The sequence below is a fragment of the Gigantopelta aegis genome, unplaced genomic scaffold (genome assembly GCF_016097555.1).
Source record: "Gigantopelta aegis isolate Gae_Host unplaced genomic scaffold, Gae_host_genome ctg7216_pilon_pilon, whole genome shotgun sequence".
Taxonomy (NCBI): Eukaryota; Metazoa; Mollusca; class Gastropoda; order Neomphalida; family Peltospiridae; genus Gigantopelta; species Gigantopelta aegis.
Window position 1 is genome coordinate 1 of NW_024535649.1, and position 12232 is coordinate 12232.

The 12232-nt window shown below is 35.4% G+C and overlaps 1 protein-coding gene across 1 annotated transcript; it reads left to right on the plus strand.

The window, feature by feature from the left end:
- Positions 1 to 5688: 5688 nt before the first annotated feature.
- LOC121366803 (ATP-binding cassette sub-family C member 2-like) lies at positions 5689 to 11392 on the plus strand (the record flags this gene model as incomplete). Its single annotated transcript, XM_041491105.1, is given in 8 exon segments — positions 5689 to 5714; positions 9019 to 9084; positions 10795 to 10837; positions 10839 to 10922; positions 11033 to 11044; positions 11046 to 11088; positions 11091 to 11212; positions 11258 to 11392. Coding segments are annotated over 8 exon segments (531 nt in total), but the record flags the coding sequence as incomplete, so codon positions are not given.
- Between the last annotated feature and the right edge of the window lie 840 nt (positions 11393 to 12232).

Here is a 12232-nt window from a genome sequence, read left to right on the forward strand (position 1 = left end):
AAGACCACAGCAATAGAAATCAACTTAATTCAAATAGTATAGAAGGTCTTGTTAAATGTCTGTGAATCAATTATTAATTGGATACAAATACAAATATCTTGTCACTAAATCTTAATGATAAGCTTTTTTATTTGCTACAATGTCTTTAGATTTATATATTATATTTATACCCAATTTTGTTTATCTGCTATAGGCACTCAACTTTGAATGGTATGGTAAGATACTAGTTTAGTAAACTAATATTTAGCTGTAGAGAGAACTAAAGAATATCTGAGAACACCAACAAGAGGTGATGTCTATGATTATACTCATTATAGATTATTCCTACTATGGTAGGCGGCTGATATATCCTGACCACCGTCCACCTTCAGACCTGGCCAGTTCTGAAAGGTATAGTTTTTCAATTTTGACTCATTAATTCGACCGTTATCGTCCTGACTGACCTTTTCTTGAGGACATGTCATGGTGATATACCAGGAGGTCAAAAGGTCAGTTTATGTTATTTAAAACTACACGAATTCTATATATAAGTCTATACACGGTTTGGGTCTTGTTGGGTCCTTAAAGGAGTCTGTGTAAATCATCTCTGACTTAGCTCTGTTTCGTGATCATTGCAAGCTGCTGAACGTGCCTATATTAATTGAGGTGTTAGCTATTCGGTACTTATGGAGTAACTGACCTACGTTCTCATATCACTTGTATTCCTCAGGTTAATAGATCTTAATTTACAATGAATAACTTGAATATATAGTAGACATTTTTGTAGTAAATCAATAAATTGCTATAGGCTTGATGACATATTAATTTCTTTTGTAGGACCCAGTTCTGTTCTCTGGAACTTTGCGTATCAATGTAGACCCCATTCATTTTCCACTACTGATGACTGATATTTGGAGATCTTTACGAAACTGCTCATCTTAGTGAGTTTGTTCAAGGATTACAGAGGGATTAGAGTATCCTGTTGCTGAGGGAGGAGAAACCTAAGGTTTATACTTGTAGTTAATACATAATTATGATATATTAGATTCCTTTAGTGTTTGGGGTCAACGTCAGTTAGTATGTCTTGCTCGAGCTTTACTCGTAAGACCAAGATCTTAGTTCTGGATGGCTGCATACAGCTGCCTGTAGATTTAGAGACTGATGACCCTGATTCAGAAAAACCATTCTAAAGGAATTTGGCTGACTGTACTGTTCTTACTATTGCTCATACGAATCCATACAGTATATGGATTATGACAGGTCCCTGTTACTAGGGGTGGGGATCACTTTATTAGGAATCCATGTACTACTATTTTTTTTATATCATAATATCTTATTGCTCTTTCTCTTGTTAGATAATGGTCCGGCTAGATGATGGACATATTGTAGAATTTGATTCTCGCCAACAAAGTTGTTTGGAACGCAAGGGTGTGTTCCATGGTTGGTAAAGACGCTGAGGGTTAATTTAATGTTGAATTATATAATTCTCTTATCTTACTATTATTTATACAATTTGTGTAGTTATGAAATATTATGGAATAGCTACCATCTATTTAATTTATTTAATTGACAGTTTATGTTACTATATCTTAGAAGAGATTTTTGAGACAAAAAATTCTATAAGATATTTCGGTAGTCAAATTTTATAATTAATTAATTTTTATTAGAAGAATGTTTGTTGAACTTCAAAGTCTCCAGTACACATCAGAAATAACTTACATAAGATATGTTCAAAAATGTTTCCAGATGGTGGTTTGTTTCACAGAACTAAGACTATTTATTTAATAGTATGTCATTCCTATTATTCTCCCAATTGTGTCTTCCTCTAAATGGTTGATAAGCTTGTATGATATTGCAAAGGTGATCCTTTCCTACTAAACAAGCTTTTTTCATACCAAAGGCCTACCATCATGTGATATTACTCGATGGTGTGAATATTGATAATTCACAGGATCAGCTGATATTAGATAGATGTTAGCAAATAATTGAATAAACTTCTGTTCTATAAAAATAATTATATTGTTTCAACCATTATCACTGTATTGAGCTAGAATCTTGGTTACCCATAGTTTTGTATTATGTATAAAGTAGTCTATAATAATGTTATACTATTACTACCAGGTAATGGTTTATTTGTTGAATATTATCCATAACTTGTGTATGTCAATGCGAAACTAATATCTCAAAAGTTTTTTTTTGGTTTCTGATTAACTTCTATATTTGAATGAATACTATAGAAAGACTAATATTATATGATATACTCGTGGGATGATGCAAACAGTTAAATAGGTAAACCAATTACCAATTCCTATCATCAGATGTCGTACATACTAAAATTTGTCACACACAAAAATGCAATACCCACAGAGAGCTATATAGTCTGGTATTGCCAACTCTTCATACAAGAGGAAAGATTGCAATACCAGACTAATACATACATGAGTAAACATGAGGCCATTATAATTTACATCACACACAACAACAGCAGTCAGGCACCAATGTAGGTCTGTTCCACTCATCTGGTTTAGCACTCTGAAGAAAATCAAAGAAATGACATTGCAATCAAACAATAAAACTTCCTTTAAAGTTAAAATCATATATATTAAGTCAACTAGCAGTAAGTATTAGTACTGTACCTAATTTGTCATTATAACAATCAAACTATCCACACTAAACGCATCTGGGAGACATAGTTACTCCTATCTGGAGATTTTGAATCCCTTTATTGAATGGATGTTAATTGCCACGTGGATCAAAATTACAGTAAAGAAAACATCACTGTAGTTGGCTACAATTGAATTACCAACTTTATCAATAGCTATACCAAAATGGTCCCTCTGAGATGAGACTGGCCATATTGAACGAATATGTTGAACCTCGTGAAGTGTAGACGGTGACCGTGTTTGAGGTATCAAGCTGGTCACATGAGGTTTCCAGTATGGGTCAAGGAAGGCTACCAGGACCTTTTAATCCATCACCAATGACACTATGGTGAGAAAAAGTCTCTCCATGAGTACTAAGTACCCTGAATACGATTAGTCCAATAATCAGGCAAACATATACCTAACCATCTGGACGGCATCCACAGACCATGGGATATTCGAATTGCCTCTAGCCAGATCCTCGACAACCAAAAGTACACAAAAACTTGTCCTTTTATTGTCAACTTGTGTATCCTATTTCCTTCGTATTCTGCTACATACATGACCATCACCGTCAATAGCTATTCCACTGGATCTGTTTAAACTGTAATTGACCTGATCCATATGAACCATGGTAATCCTGTCCCCCCCCCCCCCCCCCCCCCCCCCCCCCCCCCCCCCCCCCCCCCGTCTTTATTGGTATCATATACTGAATACATGGTACTATAACTAGTAACAAACAATATCTCCATTGTTAGAAAAGGCTGCAAAGTATGGTTTAGTTATCCCAGTTAATGTATTTTGTACTCGTACTGGGGAGCTCCTGATTGGCAGTGTAATCTCTGCTAACATACAAAGTTTAAAGGGCTACCTTGGATGGACTGAGGTTGAACTAGTGACGTGAAAGGTTGATTTTGCCAATGTCCTGAGGTATCATGGAAACAAAGTAAATAACATTACCATGATCTCTGACTGTGGGTAAGACATTGCTTGAATGGTGCTCCCGTATGCATCCTACCCACTGGCACCCTATCAACTGGCATCCTACCAACTGGCATTCTATCAACTGGTATCCTACAACTGACACCGCTATAATGACCATCCTACCAACTGGCATTCTATCAACTGGCATCCTACCAAATGGCACCCTATCACTGTTACCCATCCTCCAACTGGAGTGAGCTTACCACTCACTGTGCTCCTCCTATTGATAAGGTTTCTCCCTTACTATCTCTGGATTACTTAACTTGGAATTCTCTACCCTCTTCATATGAGAAGGTATTTCTGCTACTGGTATTGGTAGGAGATGCCCCATCAAATACAACACCAAAATTTGATATCTTTGTTCCTAGTTGATATTTATTCATCTCACTATTGTATATAAGTGGTGACTCACAGGGTTCAGAGAGAAATCTCTGAGAAACTGTTTCTGTAATTGGTTTGCTCTGGTCGTAGTGTGTGGGCAACTGATAGATACTCCAATAATCATTGTAATTATGCTGATCACGTGGGTTGCCCAAAACACTGGCACTGAGTTATGGCTTCAAGAGAACTTTGCATCTCACTAGTTGGTTGAGACAGATAACGTTCTTTAGCATATAGCCTACCTTATTGCTCTCAGTTACAGAAACCTTCTCACGTTGATGTAAAAGTTGATGTAACAGGCAAAGGTTGACGTATGACTTTTCTGCATCCTTTTTAGAGCACTTTAATTTTCTCCTTTTATCTCTTCTCCTAATGTCAAAACACTCCTTAAGTTGTAGCTGAGCTTCTTGGAAACTTTCAATTCTCTGACCAACAACCCTTTTTACTCATGGTTACCTCTTTACAGACTTCAGTTTAACAGGATGGTCCCCTTGTGGTTAATGATGGTACATTCTATGCACACAGGATGGCACAATGCTTACCAGTAGTAATTTCAGCTCCTTGATCAGTATGATAGTGGCAAGTAATGAAGGAAGATGGACAATGTTTTGACTAATTTCTCTGACGGAATATTTTTCATCTCTTCAAAACCTAAGATTGAATGTGTGCGAGTGAGACGTGTTCTTGTGTGAGCATCCAACATTTTTTACGAGGACAAATCTTTAACACTCAGTACAGTATGCTACGGCAGAATCCTCGCCACATGAGTCCATGGAGGAGGAGGGTTTCAATGTGATTTACCAACAATGTCATCCCTGTTTATTGATAAGTCGTGGGTTACAAGGGAGAGCAGTACCATCTCCACTGGGTACAGATGTGGTCTGATAACAAAGGGACAAAGTGAGTGGAGTTAATCCTCTCCCCCCAGTGATAAGAGACTGGATACATTGAATACAGAAGGAGTGACAACAACAGAGCAGACGAGGGTCACGATAAGGTTGACTACACTTCAGACAACAAGTAGAGCTCATACTACCTGAGTGGACAGAGAGTTGATTCATTGATGTCACTATTGTAAAAGTTACTTACATGGTAAGCGTTGAAGCATAGTAGGACATTTTGCCTTCTTAATCCGACCCGCTTCCATGGGGGTTGAGTTTGAGACAGTCTTGTCTACATACCATACACGGCCTACAGCAAACAAAACTGTGTTCTTCTCCGAGCATTTGCATGGCTTCTTTTGTTTCTGTTATAAACATTGTATCGAAGTCAGGCTAGTTCAAACTATGACAGTGTGGAGATTACAATATGCTCTATACTGCTATGTGATTGCAGGTACTGACATCTGCCACAACCTATAGGATATAATGCATAGATGGGTGTGATCATTATTTGCAAATATTGTGTCATGAGATGCACAGCTTTTCCAAAACACATTCAAAAGTATACCATAATTATCTTATCCTCAATATTTCAAGTACCAAAATTTCAACTTCTATTTATTGTGTAGCAAACACAATAACTTATAAAAGAATATTGAATTAACGAATGTCACTAAAATGTAACGCTACTAAGTGTCATATCATCTCTTTTACGACATTGTACGGCTAGAGAGACCGAGGGTCCAACTTAGCGCTGTCATATAGGTCTGTTCATGAATGTTCTTAATCTGGTCTAACACTACAGTAGCAAACATTCCAAGATGTCTCGAGATGGTGGACTCAATTTGTTTGTATGATATGAGAAGTGAAAGTATTGCTCGTTGAGGATGATCAGGTGGATGGCTAAGTCTCTCCGATACTTTTATATATCCCATCTGTCATCAATAGAAGATATTGGAATGATGAATCAATAGTATTGGAGCCATTACACGTGGGTGTGGCTTCTCAGGTGGAACAGAACTGGACTGTAAGGAAGTCATAATAAATTTATATATGTTTTATGCTAACCTTAATGTATCCACTTTTTATATCCCTGTTTAATACTATAATCACCAATACATCGTGTGTTCTCTTGACTACCTAGTCATCTGCTCTCTGTACTCTAGAGCATCTAAACCAATAGCAGTTAGTCTTCTTAATTCATCAGGATGTCTACAGTAAAGGATCTGTTGATAGCTACAGTAGACAACCAGTGACATAATGAAAAATGACAAAGATTCTTGTACATACTTGACTTATTACTGGACCATTTCCAGTGTTTCTAACTAGAATTCCTCGTGAGTTACCAGTATTAGCAACATAGAGTAATCCATTGACAATAACAGCAACTACTGCTGTGTCCCTCCGCAATCTCTGGTTCTATTTCTTGAAGTCTCGAGACCTTCTCTGGATAAGACATGAGTGCTTGATAAGAACAATGTCCCTAACAACTAACAAATCAAGTGGACATCTAAAAAAAGTTTCCTACCTTAGGTATTGTCTTTTTGGACAGGAGTTCTTTCTCTTCGATAAGTGGTTGCAGTTGTTTAAAGAAAGCTTGTTCGGTATCAAGGAACACATTAGTTAACACTGTATGTACATCAAATTGTTCAAGTTGATTTAAGGTAATCATCTGAATTAAACAATCTGTATCATGTAATCATCAACAAAATGAGATGCTTTGTTTCCCGTCATGTCCATCAAAAACAGCTAATATAGTTGCTCTGCCTTCTTTATTAATAACAAAGACTCTGTCATCATTATCATGATCAGGTCGAGGAGGTTGATCAACTAAATAGCGAACATTCTTCAATGTTCCATAACTATAGTAAGATGGTAGCTGATGACTGCTCTGTGCCATTTTCGACACGCCCTCTTCCAAACTTTTAATTATTTATTTCATCGAGCCCTTCTGAGGCTGCTATTCTCCTGTCGTAGCTATTGGGTCTACCATTTTAGAACATTTTGGATGATTTCTGTTATCCACAACGTTTTTTGGGTGAGTTTGTTCTCTGCAAAGTCTATAATCAATTGAGTTTGCTTTGTATATAGAGACGTAACAGGAGTCATTGGCTACTCGAAACTACCACCTGCTGTAAATAGCTCAGATTATACTTTGGCATGACAGTATAGACTTTTACATTATGTTTTTCAAGACACTGCCATTCTTTTATGGAATATGTGGGCATATTTTTGGATCATGTCTGTTTTTCAATCTTCTCTGTGCTAAATGGAACAAACCCAGCTAATCCATTAGTTTGGTTAAATGTATCCAAGATGTAAGTACAGTAGATAAATGAAGAGGTGGTTTTATACTACTTTAGAGAGAGTTGCTTTGCATTGACTTAGGAGGCAAGTTTCAAAGAATATGGTCATTTTTGTAGTACTACATTTTAACTAATGATAACAAGTCACCACTAAGCATAGTCCAATATTATACTTACTACTATAAAAACTAGTCTAAAGAAACTGTTCTATTTTAAAAAAATCAATCACAGTAATTTTGAGGAATGTATTGTTAAGTACAGCACTTAACTTATATAGATTATTAATATTAGTATCATATGATGGTATCCAATGGATTAATGAATACATAATAAGATCTGATGGTAAATATAGTGTGTTGTATTTGATGAATTATTGTTATATAGATAATCCATTAGTGATATCTGAATAGATAATATTATATAGGTGTTTCATCAGTATACATTCAGCATAATATTTAATTATTATCCACATCCCTGCACCTCTAGACAGTGTAATCCTATTAGTAGCTTACTATGTAATCCTATTAGTAGTGCACAATATGTGTTCATAATGTACTGTAGTCCAATATACTTTGTATTATTATTGTACTGTAGTCAATATACTGTATTATTATTGTACTGTAGTCAATATACTGTTATTATTGTACTTTAGTCAATATACTGTATTATTATTGTACTGTAGTCAATATACTGTATTATTATTGTACTATAGTCAATATACTGTATTAGTATTGTTATTATAGTCAATATACGTATTATTATTGTATTATACTGTATTATTATGTGACTGTAGTCAATAGACTGTATTCTTATTGTACTATATCATAGTCAATATACTGTATTATTATTGTACTTTAGTCAATATACTGTATTATTATTGTATGCTGTAGTCTATACTACTATTATTAATGTACTGTAGTCAATATCTGTATTATTATTGTGTACTGTAGTCAATATACTGTATTATTATTGTACTGAGCGTCAATATACTGGTATTATTATTGTACTATAGTCAATATACTGTATTATTATTGTACTATAGTCAATATACTGTATTATTATTGTACTATAGTCCAATATACTGTATTATTATTGTACTGTAGTCAATATACTGTATTGATAATGTGCTCTGTCAAATTATAATATACTTTACTACAAACTATTGTGATCAAATATTCCATTGGCATATTTCCAGAAGTGTTAATACTACACATTGTAGTCTTAACACTTCAGGATTTCTTGCTATGATCGGTACAAAATAATTTTACAAGGGAATCTCTATTTTGTTTATAGGTATTGTTGGTGCTATTTTGACGCCAGTTTATTTGTGATATTATCTACTCAATTGTTATGACTAAACACGAAACTGTCTCAGAATACTTGTTTCTTTCACCCGTTGTCCTTGGCCTCACTATGGTATAGAGAATGCCCCTATTTAATCTGTAACATTATGACATTACATTTATAATTTGCAGGTATGACAGTATTGCTGTTATGACTTTTTTTGAGAGAGAAGAGAGGTGTTCGTTCATCAGGTCTATCATTATGCTCTGGATAAGTTTAGTTATATCTGGGTTCATTTAAGTAAAAACCTATATACTTATTGATGAAGACGCTGTAAGGTTGTCCTCTAGAAAATTTAACATGATATGTATCTTCGTTCAGCACAGTATCACTGACAAGTTTTATTTTTCTACTTTTTTGTTGAATATATATTGTTTATTCTTCAAATGTTGCTGTCGTTAATCCCAGACCGAAAGTCACCTTATGATTACTTCAGAGAGAATGATGTCAGTATGATGTCATTGTAAACTTACCTTACAACTGTGTTTTTTTGTATTGTAGAGAGAGCCATGTTCCTGAAGAGTCAGCACCTTTCTTTTCTCAAATTACTTGGTGGTGGTTGAACAGGTAAGTAATGTACTATGTATAATATCTCTCTATTACTTATGTGTAGTTTTGATATGGAGAGGGTTTCGTAAAGCATTGACCTATGATGACCTTTGTGACCTCAATTATGAAGAAAAGTCACGAATAGTTGCTTCCAACGTTTCAAAGAGAATGGAATAGTGAACTTAGAAAAGCTGGGTATGTGTAAAATGTCTGAATGAATTATGAAATATCTCTCTCTCTCTCTCTCTCAGTCTGACATTTGTACATCAACCTGCTAGAACTGCTAATGTGGAAATAAGAAGAAACAATAGAGGACCATCACTTGTACTTTCATTGACTAAAGCTTATGGATTTTCTTTCTTTGTTGGAGCATTTTCAAGCTTGGAAATGATCTTCTTGCTTTTGCTAGTCCTCAATTTTTGAAGTAATAGTCATTATGATAGATTGAAGTTTGGTTTAGTTCTATAGACTTATGATAGGGTATGTTCACAATGATAATGAACCAGCATGGAGGGCTATGTGTATGCTATCCTCATGTTTCTAGCTGCTGTCCTACAGTCCATAATTTTACATCAATACTTTCATCGTTGTTTTAAAGTTGGCATGAGAATGCGTACTGGAATTATAGCAGCTGTCTATAGAAAAGTAAAAATGGGATTTATGGAGAGTTAATAACATTTCTCTCCTCCTCCCTCCACACACACACAGGCTCTGTCATTAAGTAATAGAGCTCGTCATACCAGTACTGTTTGGTGAGATTGTTAATCTTATGTCAGTTGATGCTCAACGGTTCATGGACTTAATGACCATATTACATATGATTTGGTCAGCACCTTTACAGATTTTACTGGCTCTGTTTTTCCTGTACATGTCAATGGGTCCTTCCATTTTTGCTGGCTTGCAGTCATGTTGTTGCTTATTCTATTAATGCTGTTTTGCTACCATCAGCAGACGTTTCAAGTGAAACAAATGATCAAAAAAGATGCACGAATTAAGATTGTAAATGAAGTACTCAATGGAATGAAGGTTAATATACTTGTACATATTGTGGTTTGGTTTATTATGCCTTTGTCAGGTTATCAAGCTCTATGCTTGGGGAATTCCCCTTAACGGCTGATTATGGGCTTAGAAAAGCAGAACTTAATGTATTGAAAGCCTCTGCTTATCTAAATGCTGGTTCTGCATTTACATGGACCTGTGCTCCATTCTTGGTAACTATATACTTGAAATAATTACTCTCTCTCTCTCTCTCTCTCTCTCTCAAGTTGCATTAGCTACATTGCTACATATGCTCTTGTTCATCGTAACAGTCCTAATCCGATGACAGACTAACAGCTGACAAAGCTTTTGTTGCACTTTCTCTGTTCATATTTATTCGTTTCCCATCTTCAATGTTACCAATGCTTATCTCAAACCTGGTCCAAGTAAGAGTTTTAAATATATATCATACAATCTAATATGATCTGATTACATAGACCAGTGTCTCTGTTAAACGTCTTAGTAAATTCTTAAAAGGAGAGGAACTGGATCCAGACAATACTAACCATAGAGAACAAGCAGCTGTTGGTATGTAGTATTACTAAATTTAGTAAAATGATGTCGTGTGTGCTAGATGGCGAGGAGGCCATATCAATGATGAATGATCGGTTTACATGGGATACTGTTGAAACCCACTCTTTCTAAGTAAACATTTATTGTTTATCTTCTAATGTACTTTGTTCTATTTAGCATTAATCTGACTGTTAAACCTGGAGAATTGGTAGCTATAGTTTGGACATGTTGGTGCGGGCAAGTCATCTTTAATATCAGCTCTGTTAAGAGAAATGGATAAACTCAATGGTCATGTAGTATTGAGGGTAAGTCTCTATGCCATGCTAGTCTGGGTACTCCACCCCTTCATTTAGTGAAGGGGTGGGGATCCAGACTAGTATATGTATTTATATACATGATTCATGTTGTATATTAGGGTAATGTGGCTGTATGTACCCTCAACAAGCTGGATTCAGAATGCCACTGTCAAAGATATGTTCTGTTCGGGAAAGACTTGCGTTGTACATTGTATGGTCGGGACACTTCACATTCTTGTGCTCTGGAACGAGAATCTCGAGATTTTACGGGAGGAGATATGACTGAGATAGGAGAGAAAGTTAGTAATCTGTCTATCTCTACATTTGTCATTATTTTTATTTAGGGTATCAATCTTAGTGGAGGTCAAAGAACACGTGTCAGTCTTGCTAGAGCTGTCTATCAAGAGGCTGACATTTATCTCCTTGATTGTCCTTTATCTGCAGTAGACTCTCATGGTTGTAAACACATTTTTGACAAAGTATTGGACCAGAAGGAATGTTGAAAGGAAAGTTTTGTTAACTGTATTGTTAATATTGTTATAGACTAAATGTGTTAGGTACGTGTTCTTAGTGACTCATGGTGTGGATTTCTACCACAATGTGATAAGATCATAGTAAGGATGATGGACCTGTTACTTGAGGCTGGTTCCTATCTGAATTGATTGATCAAAATGGAGCCTTTGCCAAATTCTTAAGAAATTAATGGCACAACAGAAGGCAATGATGAAGAGGGAGACCACTGGTAATTATGTCTGATTGTAAATATCTCCATTCGTCTTATTTATTGTCCAGTTTATGAATGAATACACCGAGTTTGAAGTGATGTTGATCATTTGAATGAAGAAGTTTAATGCACCTTCATTTCTGATGATCCTGGAAGTCAAAGCTCGTAGACAAGCTCTCTCTATTCTCACATTGCTAAAAAAAGATCGTTTGCTTAAATCTCTCAAAGTACATTGGTTAGTATTGGAGTAATTTTAAGTATAGTAACAAATATTGGAGAAAGGGTGTGTTAAGTTTAGTACCTTTAATAATAATTATTAATTTTTTGGTTATTGTCATGGCAAATTTGTTCCTAGTTAAAATTGGATCTAGGTCCAATTTTTTGCATGCCAAATTTTGGACCTAGGTCCAATTTATGCAAGTTAAATTTGGACCTAGGACCAAATTTTGCTGCCTAATTTGGACCTATACTGCAAATTTGTTTCCTAGAGGATGGGTCCACTTTCGGCAGCAAAATTTGGTCTAGGTCTCACTTAGGCAGGTCCTAGCTCCAATTTTATCTGATTATAATAAATTTTAGTATTTAATCTAAATAA